Genomic DNA, 15,580 nt, shown 5'->3' with positions numbered 1-15,580 from the left:
TGTATCATGGTTTGCAGTAGGGGATTTGGGTATGCTGTTGTATACCTGCCTGTTTTGCTCATTCGATTGTAAACTCTCTGAGGCAAGGGAAGGCACACGGCGGCTTTGTCCCCAAGGAGTCCTAAACAAAGCATAAACCAGGTACATGCTAGATGCTTAATACTGTCCTTCAATAAAGGAAAGAATGGAGAGAGAATCCAGACAAGGTGCTTGGCAGGTCTGTGATTGAAAATTTATGATGAAGGAGAACCTTTAAAAACTGCTCTGCAATTTTTGGTGCCCACATAACTATAGTTGTTTGCTGCTTTCCCTGACAGATGAGATTCTTACCATTGTAACTCACATGCTCCTTTGTCCCCTTCTTAAGGCCATCCCTCCCCAGGGGTGGCTTTTGGATCAGAAGATACAGCTTTGGCTTGGGTGTAGTATATCTGTACATAAGTGTTTCAAGCAACCTTTCTTTAATGCATTTTATTGGTTTGTGTCCCATTAGCTCAGTAGCTAATAAAATTTTAAATTCTGAAAAAAATTGAAAAAGATTTTTCAATTGAAAATTTGATAATTGTTTGCAAAATAATGAGTCAAAGTGGACTTTATTCATAATAGAACTCAACATATTTAATGAAAACTTTCAAACATTATAATTGAATTTTGAAATGTAAAATAAATTGAGTTATTTTTCTAATATTTTTTTCAGTTAACTTTGTGTTATGGCATACAAGAGCTAAAATGGCTTTTGTGACCTACTGTTGGAAACTTCCATATTATAATGAATTTGAATAAAATTGAGTTGAAAAATATTGGAAAAAAATTGAAAAACAACTCTTCCTGCTCTTTCAGACGACGCAAGATGTACAAAGAACAAATGAACCTCACTTCCCTGGATCCCCCACTGCAGCTCCAGCTTGAGGCCAGCTGGGTCCAGTTCCACCTGGGGATCAACCGCCATGGGCTGTACCCCCGGTCCAGCCCTGTCGTCAGCAAACTGCTCCACGACATGAGGCACCTCCCCACCATCAGTGCTGGTGAGGCTCACGGGACCGTGCAGGATGCACGGACATTCTCCCAGCGAGGCTGGGGAACCATCCCAGGCCAGGGGCCCAGGGTGAAATATTAAAAGGTTGACTCTGACACCTGATTAGAATAATAAGAAGGAAAACATAGACATGATTTCTTTGAAAGAGATATCACAGCCATAATCTCATCTTGACCCCATAAGGGAGGTGTTCTGTACACTTAGGTGACAGTTACCCTTTATGGGGTGCTTCTTTTGAGTTTGACGACTCTTATATAGGGGGATCTTCTGACAAAGACATTACCATTTTACCAGATCGGAAAACTGAGACTCAGAGAGGTTAAGTAGTTGGCCAAGGACCCAGTGGTAGAGCTGAGATTCAAACACAGGCCTGCTGTGTCCGGGTCTTGAGCTCTCAAGCACTGCAGCGTTCTAAGTGATATGCAGGTTATCAGGTTGGCCTCCCACCAGCTGCTGCTGAGGTGCCGGCTGAACAGCTGGAGGCAGGGGTCCTGGGATGGACAGGATGGGAGACTATCCTGTACAGCCAGCTGGGCTCTCGGACATCCCATACTGCTGAATAGTTGAAAGCCCCTGCTGCCTTAGTCTCCCATTTGGTGTCTGAATCAGATGGGGGGACCCCCCCTGTGGCTAGCTCTCCTGGGAACAAGGCTGGAGGTTCTCCAATGTCCTTCTTCTTCACAGATTACAGTCAGGACGAGAAAGCCTTGCTTGGGGCGTGTGACTGCTCCCAGAGTAAGTGACTGGACCCCCTCCCTCCGCCCCCCGCCATCACCCTGGCACAGCCCTGTGAGCCCCAGGACCTGGCAGCAGTGAGAAGGGCCCACCACCCGCTCCATGGGGCCCTGGTTGGCAGCCGAAGCAGCGTGACACTCTCTGCCTCATTTCTGAGAACCCACATTCCCCCCCGCCCGCCTGGCCTCCCAGAAGAAAAAGCATGTGGGAGGAGCTCTTCCAAAGGACCCTGTGGTCTGTGTGTGTGTGGTCCTGGGACCGCATCACCAGCACCATCAGAAAGCATGTTAGAAATGCCGGATCTCAGTCCCACTCTGATTTCCTGAATCAGAATCTGGATTTTAACAAGATCCTCAAGGGATCGGGGTTCAGACTTAAGAAGCAATTGTACAGGACAGTGGTTCTCAGCCTAGCAACATATTTGAGTCCCTGGAGGAGCTTTTAAATGTGCAGGGGCCTGGCCTCTGCCCCAGGAGATTTTGATCCAATTGCATCGGGTGAGGCCCAACATCAGCAATTTTTAAACCTTCCAGGTGATTCTAATGTAGCCAAGGTTGAGAAACACTGTGGTAAATGACTAAAAGAATCAAAATGATAGGAATCAGATAAAGCACTGTCCCCTCGCAGGATGCTATGCGCTGGGAAAGGTTGTGCCTGGACCCTGAACTCTCTTCACAGGGCTGACAGCAAGGCTGGGGTACGGTGGTGAAGTGCCCAGGAGGCAGCCTGTCAGGAGCGCGCACTCATGGTCAGGGATGTGTGTGTGCACCAAGCCCTGTCCCCACCCAGGTGTGCAGTCTCCAGGGGAAGAGAGAGAGGGATGAACTAGTCTAATCCACGATAGCAGGTGGCACAGTCCAAACCAGTAGGGCTGCTGTTGAAGCACTAAAAGGAAGAGATCGGGTCTTCGTAGGAAAACATTCGGGGTTTTCTGTGAGTGTCCATGTGGGAAAGCTGCATTGTTTGCCCTGTCCCCATAACAGCAGAAAGAATCTTGTCTTGAGCCCCTGGACACCCTCTCCGTGGACTGACACAATAGAACTGACCCTTCAGGCTCTGAAAGAAATCCTAATCTCGAGGGTCTTACTAATAAGTAAGAGCCAAGAGAAGAAATCAGCTAGGTTTTTTGAACGAACAAAGGGCCACAGCCCTGAGATTAGGCATTGTTAACTCGCCCTTTTCTCCCTCGCAGTTGTGAAACCCAGTGGGGTCCACCTCAAGCTGGTTCTCAGGTTCTCAGACTTCGGGAAGGCCATGTTCAAACCCATGAGGTAAGTGACTGCCTTCCTGACCTCCACACCAGCTATGGCAGCCTTGGGCAGGGGAGAAGTGAGCGGTTGATGGAAAGTTAATTAATGTGGTCTAAAGTCTTCAGGCTGGTCACTATAGAATCTCTTTTGGCACTCTGCCTAAGCGTATACCTATTTGTGGGGATAATAACTAAAAGTGGTAAAGGTTCATCTATTGGGTCTTTACTCGTATCTATGCTACAGTATTTTACATTTACATCTTTGCATTGCCAACGATCTTACAAGCCAGGTACAGTTACAATGTCCACTTCCAGATAAAGACAGAGACTCGGACAAGCCAGCTCACCCTGATCTCCCAGTGCAGTCAGGATTTGAACCCACATAGTGGGATGGCTAAATTCTCACTTCCTCTATAATTGACCCCCCTCAAAAAGTTAACAGCTCTCTACATAATATTGCTTGTTTTGATTGGACAACCAGACAATGAAGAAAGGCTACCATGGGATCAATTACACTTTCAAATGAATTTATTTTTGATTCATAATAACAGCAAATGCATGTCTTTAAAATTATGTAATACATATATGTGTGCAAAATAATATATATTTAGCCTACAGAGGTTGGTGTGCATATGGACTCGTGGCCCCCAAAGGGTCCAAGAGGGGTTCCCATTAGCCTAGTCAGGCTTTCCACGGGAATGCACTTGCAGTAGAATCCAGTTAGTATGACTTAGATTCCAAACTTTCAGTTAGTTGAGAGACCTATTGAAGGCCCAGTAGAATGAACACTAGTTAGTTCCAGTCCCTACATTTTTAGCAAAAGCACCCCGTTAGACAGAGCCTTGACTAGATCAGCTACATATTGGAATCACTTGGGGAATCTTAAAAATCCTGAGGCTTGAGTACCACCCACAGAAAGCCCAATAGGATGGCCCCAGGGGTTCCCCCGTGACCCCAAAGCCCAGACAACCTTGGGAATCACTCTGTATAAGAAGACCCCCGCCCCTGCCATGCTTCCCATGTGAAAACTTTTTTTTTAATAGTTATTTGGCCAATTATAATATATAACTTTGCAGAGATGAAACAAGTATATGTCTACCTATATGTAATTTATTGATGGAAACATCCCATCATATAAAAACCATACATAGACTTGGAAATACTTTTTTCTTCCATATTTCACTTGTCCAAACTGTTTGACATCAATCATCACTGTCACCAAAGCCAAGTTTGGGGTCACCACCACCAGTCTGTTTTAACCAGTTCTGCCAGGTCATGAAACCAGCAGAGAATGAAGGCATCTCAGGTTAATGAATCTGTCCCAAACGACATTAAAAAGTTGAGAGGAGGCCCTGTCCTTTGAGACCACGCAAGGACTTGAATACAGTCCCCTTTTCTGAGGGACAGTTTTGGGGGGCGGAATCTCATCTTACATGCAGATATATGGAATACTAATAAGATGACATTCCTCTTCAAAGAGCATTGTAGCAGGGAGCACACACTGCATTTAGCCAAGGTTCTCCAAGTGGGCATGTGATTCCTTGGTATGCCACTCGGCTGACCACAAGAGCCACCATCAAGTTCAGGCCATTATAAGAGTTTTAAATTATTGTTGTGGTTACTCATACACGTTTAATGTACGCTCATAAGCAAGCACCGATTAAAGCAAAGAACAGAATAAGGGACATTAAAGAGAAGCGTAAAATTGATGATAAATCCGCATATTCGCCATGTGTCATCAGGTCCATGAACTGCGTTCTCTGAGCAAAACTCTGTACGCCTGTGATTTTCAAAAACGGGAAGCTAATGTAGGGTAAATGAGTTCCAGCTTCACTTTCTCACGTGGGGAGGAAAACTACTCACACTTGCAGTGTTTGATTTGCTGGAAATCCAGGAAGTGCCAGCCTAAAACCTCTTCTCTGCCTTGTCAGTTACCAACAAAATGCAGAGACTGTTCAGAGTAACCAGTTTTCTCCCTGAATATAACCCCAAGGTTTCCAACATTAGCTCCTAAGAGCCATTTTATCTGTCGTATGCCATAACACAAAATTTAATCTGCCTTTTTATAAAATGTAGTCCAAGGCCAAACATAGTATCATTTTTAAATGTATTTCTCAAAAAAGCATGCTTTTTTTCCTAAAGTGATTTAAAGTCGACATTTTCCCTTGGTAGAAAGGGAAAGTAGAAATTTATCTTTGGGTAATATAAATTATGACCACAATTAAAGATTATTTTTAAGGTTAAGATATATACAGTGAGATATAATACATCAGTGTTTCCCAAAGCTTTGAGAAACACCCATGTAAAGGAAAAACGATTTTCAAATTTAAAATCTTCCAAATAGGCCACAGAAAAATGAGGAAATGATGTTTCAGAAAATTCTAAAAGGCATCAGAGAAACTGTATTCTCACAGTCGGAATTCAGGATTGAAAACGAGATTAGGACACAGGGACTGTTCTTGCTAGACCTTCAGCAATCCTGGGGGGGAGAACGCGTGTGGGGCCCGGCTGGGGATGGAGGCCTGTGCCTTAAATGTGGCTACACCTTTCAAAATAGAAGCCCTGCTTCTGGCAGCTCTTCACTGTGGTTTGCAGGACTCGGTATGTATTTTTTGGCAAAGTGCATGGCACCGTTTCAATCACTGGTGCTGCTTAGTTACAGCTTCCTGCAACATTACATTTATTTACATTTAAATTGCTTTTGCAGCCATCATGCAGTCCCACACAGTGGGCTATAAGATTATTCGGAGATCATCATTCCTCCATGATTATTAGCATTGAGGCCAGTTAACCTAGGGGCCAGAAGCTTCATGACTGGTTGGCACCTTTCTGAACAGGCTCACCCACCTAGCCCATTGCACTCAGACAGGCTGTCGCTTTTCAGGAATCCATCAGAGACTTTAAAACATATATAAATCAATATTCTCTAACCAGCTCTCTCAGCCCTCTGGCTAGGCCCCGTCTCATGGCCCAGCGGAGGTTTCTCTGGGGGATGGTCCCATTTATTCACCTAGAATTAAAACCCAGAACTTTTCTGCTCCAAGCCGCAGTCATAGTGAATTGCAACTCCAGGGCTTTTTCCTTTTACAAAATCCTGCCTCGCACCCCAATAGCCAGTCCCCTCTTCTGTTTATATCTGCAGAAGAATGTCTGTGTTTCTTCCCTCTTGCCCACTAGGTTCTTAGAAAAAAACCAGCTGCTGCCACCAAAGCTTCTTCAGTAGGAAACTTGGCACTGGGGTCCCGGCAGGACAATGTCTTCACGAAGCCTGCCTCTTGCCACGGTTCAGTCTCCTCCCAGGCCCGGGAGCCACAGGCGTCCTGCTCATTTTGTTCGTCTCTGCGTACCATTAGGGGCATGAAGGCGTGTTGTCCTTTCCCGCTGGTCATGCTCATCAGCTCTCTTCTCAGGCTCCCAGCTGAAGTCTGAGTCCAGGGGGTGATTCCTTCCTTCCTTCCAGACAGCAGCGAGATGAAGAGACGCCCGCGGACTTCTTCTATTTCATTGACTTTCAGAGACACAACGCTGAGATTGCAGCTTTCCATCTGGACAGGTAGGCTCTGGCCCCGGGGGGGTGGCCAATCCCGAGGTGGGTGCTGGTTAGGCCCGCTAATGGGGCCCCTTGGCAGTTCTTCCTCTGGGCACATCGCCCTCTCCGTGAGCCTTGCTGATGCCTTTGAACACACGTCCCGTCCGACCCCATGTATTGAAACACACCAGGTCTTTTAAGGGAATGAAAAGAGTAACTGAGACAGAAAACTAACCCTGCCGGCTGCTCATGCTGCCACCTTGGGCCTGACATTGCCCTTTGCTCTTGTGTCCTGATATGAAAATGGGGAGGATGCACCCACCCCCGTTTATCCAAGGAGTCTAAAGGTCACGATATTAAAAGGTAAAAAAGCACATCCCTAAACTTCCTTGCTCCTACTATTTGCCCGCCATTGCAACTCAGGGTATGGTCTGTGGACTGGCAGCCTGGGCACCACCCAGGAGCTTTTCAAAAACGCAGAATCTCAGCCTCACCCTGGACCCACTTGATCAGATTTGAACGAGGTCCCAGGTGACTCATACATACCTTGAAGTATGAGAAGCTCTGGCCTAGAACACACCTTGGATGGGGGGAAGATTTGCCCAGGAGGCTTCATGAGGTAAGGATCCGTTCTCCACCCCTTTAGATGTAGGTTTGCCCCCGTGCTATCAGCTCAGCCCTGCAGAGCCCCCTCGGCTGGGTGTGCTCGGGAATGTCCCTCTATTACTGATGGTGACCATTCCTCAGCTCTAACCAGGCCTCCCTCTCTTTCAGGATTCTGGACTTTCGACGAGTGCCGCCAACAGTGGGGAGGCTAGTCAATGTCACCAAGGAGATCCTAGAGGTCACCAAGAACGAAATCCTGCAGAGTGTTTTCTTTATCTCTCCAGGTAGAGTGCTGGCCAGGTAGAGTGCTGGCCAGAGCAATATTCCAGGTCTGAAAACGTGGTAGGCAAGGCAGCCACTGTCACAGCCAGCAGTGGTGACCACCCGTGGCAGCACCATCCGTTACTGGGATGGGTCTGTGCAGCCATCAGACACTCCCACCCTGGCCCACCCGAGCATCACACAGGATGAGCCAGGGCTGGGAAGAGGTCACACTTGACTTGCTAATGAGCCTGTGTGGGTGCTGACCACAGTGCCAGCCTCCCTGGAATCATGTGGGATCCATTCAAGCAAAGAACATCCTACTCATGGATGGGAAGCAATGAGATTGGGTCCCACACTGTCTCTGAGACAGTTGAAAATTGGTACCCAGGATGCTCACAAGCCCCTACATCTGGAAAAGGCAATGTTTTCTTCTGCTGCCTTTTCCCAAGCTGTGAGTGCAAGGTTTCCCTTCCCTCCTAGTGGATTTCCTGGCACCAGACGATGGCATGCTTCCTCCCCTTACTGCTCCTCTCTGCTCCGTATCCTCCAGCCAGCAACGTGTGCTTCTTTGCCAAGTGCCCCTACATGTGCAAGACTGAATACGCTGTCTGTGGCAACCCGCACCTGCTCGAGGGCTCCCTCTCTGCCTTCCTGCCGTCCCTCAACCTGGCCCCCAGGCTGTCTGTGCCCAACCCCTGGATCCGCTCCTATTCGCTGGCAGGAAAAGAGGAGTGAGTTGAGCCCTGGCTGCGGCACCGTGCCCACAGTCCTGCAGTCTTGACCTCAGGAAGCCCCGCGGTCTAGCAGGGCGGTCAGACAAGTGGTTAGATTACGAACTAGAGTGCAACACTTGCCTAATACAGACAACTCAGGGGACACCTGGTTCACCCAAGGAAGCCCCAGGAAGCCAAGGGCCTCATAGTTGTCCCCCAGAGCCCAGCACACTCTGCGGCATACAGCAGGTCCTCAGTTGACATCAGCTGACTGAATGAATAGGTCCATGCAGCCACCCAGCCCAGTTTTGATGGGAAGGAAAGTAACCGGGAAGAATTTCTGGGAACCTCACAGTTCCCAGGGACTAGTGAAGGTGGATAAAAGCCACCAGATAAGCGGACATGGGGGCATCCAAGGCAGAGAGGGAAATGACAGAATGACCTATAGGGGACAATGAATGGCTTAGATCTGGGGCCCACGTCCGAGAGGCTTGGTAGAGCTGCAGAGGAAGCAGGTGAGGGAAGCGCGGCCAGCCTGGCCCATGCTGCCCTCATCTCCGTCATTGCCCCTCTGGCACATGGTGTCTGGCCACAAGCAGAGCACCCAGCAGAGCAGGGGCTCAGGAGACGGTGCTCAGAGACCCAGAAGCACCCTCCCCCACGGAATCTGCAGCCCCCACCGTGTCTTTGCCCAGGGTCCTCCTGAAGGCACCCAGCTCCCTCCCACCTGAGGCCAAGGAGCTGCCACCTGCCTGGGCAGGATCAGGGAGGCAGGGTTTTGGGTCAGTGAGAGGTGCAAGGAGGGCCCCCAACACCTTGCCATCTTGGCTTTTCCAGCCCTAGGACTTCTTCTCCCCCTCAGGTGGGAGGTCAATCCACTCTACTGCAACACAGTGAGACAGATCTACCCATACAACGGCAGCGGGCGGCTCCTCAACGTCATCGACATGGCCATCTTTGACTTCTTGATAGGTGGGTCCTCTGCTCAGGGCACCGGGCAGACCTGGGCTCTGCCGCTGCACTGGGATCCTCCGTGGCCTTGGGCAACAAGTCACAGCTGAGATCAGGACTGAGTAACCTGGCATCAGCCACAGCCCCAGAAATGGCAGAGGTCCCAGGGGACAGAAATGCTACCCTCTTGGGTGGGGACATCACTCAGAAGCCAGGCATTGGAGGTGGGGTTGCGCTGGAGTTGTTTTTTCCCTTCACAAGGTGAGGGGCAGCAAGGGAAGACAGTGTGTCTGTGCCCTGGCCTTTTGGCCCCAGCTTGTGTCTCCCCTTTTACAGGAAATATGGATCGTCATCATTATGAGATGTTCACCAAATTTGGGGATGATGGGTTCTTTATTCATCTTGACAATGCCAGAGGGTAAGTGTGCCAGCACCCCTCGCCTGGCCATACCACTGAGCAGAGGCTCAGGGGAAACCAGAGGATGCAAGAATGAGGGGCCTCTACTGCCATGTTCCCTGTCCCCTTGCCCCACCTGTTCCATTTCCTTTTTCCCTTAGTCTTTCTTAAGTATCACTTAGTGCTCCTCCAGCCTAACAGCACTGGTGACATAGACCAAAGTTCCCTGTGATTTTTACATGTTCACTCCTGGAGGGAGAACACAGGGCTCATCCTCAGTGTCTGGCCTTCTGTGACTGGTGGATAAACGGGTGAATGAATGAATGATTGCTTGGTTTTAATGTCTTTGGACAGAAGCTTTTGTAAGCCAATTGAGGACAGGGGCTGGAGAAGCAGCTGCCATGACCCCCGGCATTTTACCCCTGCTGAGTCCTAAAAGGCTGAGGTAGAGAAAGGAGGGGAAACACGCGGTGGGGACACGCAGCTCGCCGCCCCTGAGGGTCTGTTTCCTCTCCTAGGTTTGGGCAACACTCCCACGACGAGCTCTCCATCCTCTCGCCACTGTCCCAGTGCTGCAGGTAAGCTCAGTTCACGGGCAGGTCACAACAGGGACACTACATCCCACCTGCAACCAGGCTCACAAGGTCTTAAATGTTTTCCTTGGTTTAGGACATGGGTGGGCAGGATGGGAGGGATTACCTCACTTACACAACCACAGAATTTTCCCCAGCATCTCAGACTCTTTCATCTTTCAGCCTAGGGCGAATTAGGAAATAATCCTATAACCCTTCCTATCGCCCATTTTCATCTTTACCCTACTCAGATACTCACCTTTGCAGACCCTGAGTCTTTGTTATTACTCACACCTCTGCTTAGCCCAGCACTCATATAAGCTCACAGGTATCACCACTTGCATCACCACCTAAGCAAAACCCTGATTAAATTCCCATAAACTTGCTGCACCAGGTTGAAAGAAAATAGGCCTTTGTCTGGACACCATTTCTCTAGACAGTCTCTCAACTTCCATACCTCTCCAGCGCTGCAGCCAAGCTTGTAAGATTGTCCAGCTGCTCAGCTGCGGTATCCAGAGCTCATTAGAAATAAGTGACTCACTTCTCGCAAACTCACCTCATTCTTTTCCAGCTGGGAAACTCGGAGCAGAACATGAATTTTCGTCATCCACTTCTTAGGTTAAACGTGCCTCCCTCCTTACCATCCCTCCTCTCCTCCTGAGGCAGGCAGTAGGTGTGACAAGTCAAGACAATTAAGCTACTTACACATCTGAATCCAAGTCAGATTCTCATATAAAAGGAAATCAAATCCTAAATATTGGCCCCACCCCATTTCCATCCTCTGATTTTTAGAACCTGACAGAAATATTATCAAGTTAGGAAGAAACAGCTTGGAGGCTGACAGCACCTACTGCTTTAGAAATGGCTAACATCTTCATTTCACCTACTAGAGATTCGTTAGCTTTAAACCTCCTTGAAAAGTCATTAAGAATCACTATTCCAATTCCCGTAGAAATGCTAGATGAGTCCGGTCCAGCTTCCTGTTGTGATCACCACTATTAGAATACAAAGGGCTCAGCAAGCTCTTGACCCAACAGCAGCTGGGCAAAGGACTGCACAATCCTGGACATCATCTTCGTTCCCTTTTCACCTGGTCCTTGTTAAACTGTGCTTCAGAAGGCACTGGGGGAGAAGGTTCGCTCTACAACAGCTGTTGGTGGGGAAATTAATTCAGTCAAGTTTTTTTCTTTACATTTACTTACTTGGTTCCTATGACTTTGTCCTCCCAGGATAAAAAAGAAAACACTTTTGCACCTGCAGCTGCTGGCCCAAGCGGAGTACAGACTCAGCGACATGATGCGGGAGTCACTGCTAGGAGACCAGCTCAGCCCTGTCCTCACAGAGTCCCACCTCCTTGCCCTGGATCGGAGACTCCAAATCGTGCTGAGGACAGTGGAGGGATGCATAGAGGCCCATGGAGAGCAGAGTGTCATAGCCAATGGCCCAGCAGAACAGTCAGCCCTACACTCCAGCCCAACTAACTTGACAAACTAGGACTGGACAAGTCAAACTGCTGGAGCCAGCAGTGGACTCCCAAGTGTGAACACTGCTCCTCACGTCCCCCATCAATACTGGGGTCTTGCGTCACGAGCTCAGGAAGCAGGTAGGAGGGCACTGGGATGACTTTGAGCAAAAGAAGTGGGATCCACTGAACTTTCTTCCTGGGTACACTGCTTCTCTAGTGGACCACCTCGGCTTCCTCTTGCCCAGAAAGCACTGCCTCCTCAAGGCCACAAACCACCTCCTGAGCCTGCTAGGGAATCTGGATACAGGTCAGGCTTGGAAGGTTTGGAAGCCTTGTCCCAGGACAGAGTATTAACTGTAACAAAATTAAAGGACATCAAATGGACACCAAACGGACCTCCAGACCCTTACTGTATCTAAATTCTGGATCCAGATAAAACACCTGGCATCTCACAAGCAGACAAAAAAAATCTAAAAAACAGTAACTCTCCAACTGGTTAAAAGTAGACTTCACACTTCCTATTTATACTCCAGTCACAGTGGCCCCAATCTGAACAATTCCCTCCTGGCCAGTCCTAAAGCAATTCTCAGAAACTTAACAGAGATTAAATGTAACACAGGGATTTGCTTGGAATGTCACGAGAGATTTCAACCTGTATTTAAGTATCAATTGAAATAACATCAAGTGTGTCAAAATTATCCATAACAGTAGAACAAATCTGTATTTAGAGGGAAGTCTGGATGAATTTGAAGGGAAAGCAAGGGGGTCTTGAAGGTGGGACCACCCAAGAATGGGCCCAGTGGGTACATGAGCCTGCACAGGACAGGAGAAAAGCAAGGCCACCACAGCCCCACCCGCAACCCTCTTTCTCCCCAAGATCCAGGATCTGGAGAGGTCTGACTCTCTCCGTGCCCTTCCCCTCAGCTGCTTGTGCAGAAAGGACTAACTCAAGTTGATTTTCAAAGCCTCCCTTAAAAGTGGGCACATAAGGGCTTCCATCTCCTCCACCCTCTCCTTACTACTCTGCTGACATCCAAAACTCCTTCAGTAGGCAGCTTTGCTACTTGATCAAATTATTCATGTCTGAAAACACAAATGACAGGAATGTACTCATACTATGGAGTGATTAGTCAGTCAACAAATCAAAATGGTTGATTTCATCAGACTAACTTTTCTAATAAAGGCCAGAGGCTCAAATATTACATGTGTGAGGGAAGTGAACAGTGGTGGGGGTTTGGGGGTAAGGTTGACAGAAGTTGTCACTAAGACTTGTGTGTCCAAAGACAGCCCCCTATAGGATAAATAAAAGGGCATTTCAGGCCCACACTGGTACCTGTTACTGGCCCACTGCCCCTTGAAGCTTGTATCTCCATGACAGAAACATCACCTTTCACAGAGCTCTTAACATGTGGGAGAATCCATACACATACATGTTCCCAATCCTCCTGAACAGACAGAAGCCCCTACCTCCCATGTCCAAAGAAGAACTAAGGCTCAGAGACTAACTAAAATCATACAACCAAATGACTTAAGCCTAGTCCAAAATATTCTTTCCACTGTAATACAAAAACCCAACAGTATCTCACCCAATTTATGAAGTTTGCTTAAAGGAAAAAATAAAATTCTTTAATCAACTCAATCCCAGAGACATCAGTTACTAAGGTGAGTTTACCACTGCTCAGGGCTTTCCACTTGTTGAACTGTTTCTTCTCCTTCAAGCCAGTATTTCTGTTTGGAGGAAGGACCAGGTAATTACACATAGAGGAATGAGAGAAAAATATTCAGGCAAAGAGGTTCAAAAAAAAGCACAAGATGGTCAGGGACTTCCCTATCACAGAGCCTCAGGAAGTTAGAAAGCCAGGATCCACCTCACACCAGCCACTTCCATGACATGGACTGGTTTTCAAATGTCCTATAGTAAAAACTGGTGAAATTTTATGAACTGAATAACAAAATTTTGACCACAAAATGTAGAAATCCTAGATACCTGATTATTCACTTATTTTAAACACTCCATTATTTTTTCACTAATACCAAAATTAAGACTCTGTCATATGTCAAAAATACAAGAAAAAAAGACCCCATTCTTAGAACTATCAAATTCTTCCAACATGTTCATTTTGGACCATTGATAAACTTCCCATGACATAACAACTCTCCTGTCTGCATGTAAACACTTTTCATGTTTACTGACAGCAAACTAAAAAATGAGAATGCACCAAACAGTATATAAACTGGTGGAGCAAGGGGTTTGGAGGTACGCATTTAAGCCCTCTCAAAAGTAAGGAGGACAATTTGAGTTTGAAGAATGTTTGAAAAAGCAGTTTATTCTCTTATTAGTTTTCAAGTCTACAAAGTCATCACATACACTGGACTAGCAGAGAATGAACCATTTGCTCCTAGAGGAAATAAAGAGTTTAGGTTTCTGTGAGTCTCTGGTTACATTTTTGTCAAATGATCAATAAATGGTCTTGTTTTATGTGTTCAGTCAGGTGTATTAAAGAAACCTTATTTAATGTGTATTGCTGATTAACACTGAACTTGTGGCAACAGCACTCTCACTCATGCCTGGAAGAAGCTATGTATTTAGTACTTAATGCATATAACAGCAGCCTTCTTGCCTTTAGAACAGTAGCCAGCACTTCAGCACTAGGAGGCCATTTTAAACAACAAAATCACCAACAGAAAGCACAAAAATGCAAGAAAGTGGCACTAACGAGCCCATAAGAAGGACACTGATTACAGCATGAGGGCAGAAACTAGAAAGCAGAGCATTGACTTGTTTGACCTCAGCTGGGTACATGTGTGTCTGGAGACTCAAATTCTTCACCACTCCACTGATCTTCAGGAATGACTGCAGAAAGGCTGCAAGTACTGATTTGGGGGTTGCACATAAATTTTAGCAAGTAGGCAAATTTTCAGAATTTGCAAATACAGCATCCATGAAAAATAAGCATCAACTGTTAACTTATTTTGAGATTAGCACTAGGAGTTTTATAAATAGCTCTCCATCTAGTGGTGACTTTGACAATAACAAAGCTGCTTAAGCTAAACTGGCAGAACTTTCACAAAATGAAAAAATTATCCATATTAATGGTTCTGCTTTTAGGCAGAGTCAGGATAAAGTCACAGGTCTGATATGTCAATAAACAAATTTTAACTTTATACGTATACAACAATACTGATTTCTATGTAAAAATTCCGTAGAGTCAGAAGGGGGAGATGTAATAAGATTCCCCTTTTAAGTTCTCCTATCTACAGCCTTTGCTGATAAGCCATTACAATAGCTACTTTGGGCGAGACATATTAAATGGTGATCTTGCCACTGCTTCTCAATGCTGTTTTAGCCCATCTACAAATACACTGCCAGGGCCTAACAAAATAGAAAAAGGGTCCAGCTATTACTTTGTGGTTGGCTATCAAGCAGTATTAAGAAAGCTAACATCAAGCTACTTCAATTTTAAAAGGTCAATATTTAAGTCATTAAAATATATGAGCTGGTGTATCAGAGGGAGAATTAAACTATAACCAGTACAGTGCTCACTCCAGTGGACATGAAGGATTAGTGAATTTAAACAAAGCACACGTTACAAAGCAGCACTAAAGAATGTTCTAGAGTAAGTCTCCAATTTCATTAACTGTAAAGAAAAACCTACATATGAATAACAATCATCTCACTCCTCAGAAGTCTGAAGAGTATCAGAAATAAAGACTGTATATACAGAGTACATAAGCATACCTAAATATCTAAATGCATATATTAAATTTAAACCAGAGTATACTGATCCAGAAATGTTTCCCAATTAAGTACAGGTAAGTTCCAAGGCCAGAGAATCAGTCTGCCTTCCAAAAGAAGGAAATCTTTGGCTTTTGATTTCATCTTTCCCTTCCAGTACTCAGTAAACAGATCTGCTGCACCTCAATTACCCTTTAAGGTCTATTCTACATTCATTCCTTGACAAACTTAAATGTAAAACACTGAAAATAAACATATTACTCTTTCAAAACACCAATCCCATAATTCACTTTCAACTATCATTCTTGCCCACTAGATTAGGAGTTT

General features: G+C 46.3%; 1 protein-coding gene across 1 annotated transcript in view; it reads left to right on the top strand.

The window, feature by feature from the left end:
* FAM20A (FAM20A golgi associated secretory pathway pseudokinase) overlaps positions 1–12,186 on the top strand; it is a 47,452-nt gene extending 35,266 nt beyond the window's left edge. Inside the window, exons 2-11 of the mRNA XM_036899883.2 lie at positions 841–1,025; positions 1,721–1,771; positions 2,964–3,042; positions 6,481–6,573; positions 7,324–7,439; positions 7,970–8,150; positions 8,995–9,104; positions 9,420–9,501; positions 9,999–10,058; positions 11,282–12,186. Of these exons, the coding sequence (XP_036755778.2) occupies positions 841–1,025; positions 1,721–1,771; positions 2,964–3,042; positions 6,481–6,573; positions 7,324–7,439; positions 7,970–8,150; positions 8,995–9,104; positions 9,420–9,501; positions 9,999–10,058; positions 11,282–11,546 (1,222 nt within the window). The 3' untranslated portion in view covers positions 11,547–12,186. The remainder of the gene's footprint in view (positions 1–840; positions 1,026–1,720; positions 1,772–2,963; positions 3,043–6,480; positions 6,574–7,323; positions 7,440–7,969; positions 8,151–8,994; positions 9,105–9,419; positions 9,502–9,998; positions 10,059–11,281) is intronic.
* Positions 12,187–15,580: the final 3,394 nt, after the last annotated feature.

This window comes from Manis pentadactyla, chromosome 4, assembly GCF_030020395.1.
Source record: "Manis pentadactyla isolate mManPen7 chromosome 4, mManPen7.hap1, whole genome shotgun sequence".
Lineage (NCBI taxonomy): Eukaryota > Metazoa > Chordata > Mammalia > Pholidota > Manidae > Manis > Manis pentadactyla.
Note: the sequence above shows the minus strand (reverse complement) of the source record. Positions and strands in the feature narration are given on the sequence as shown.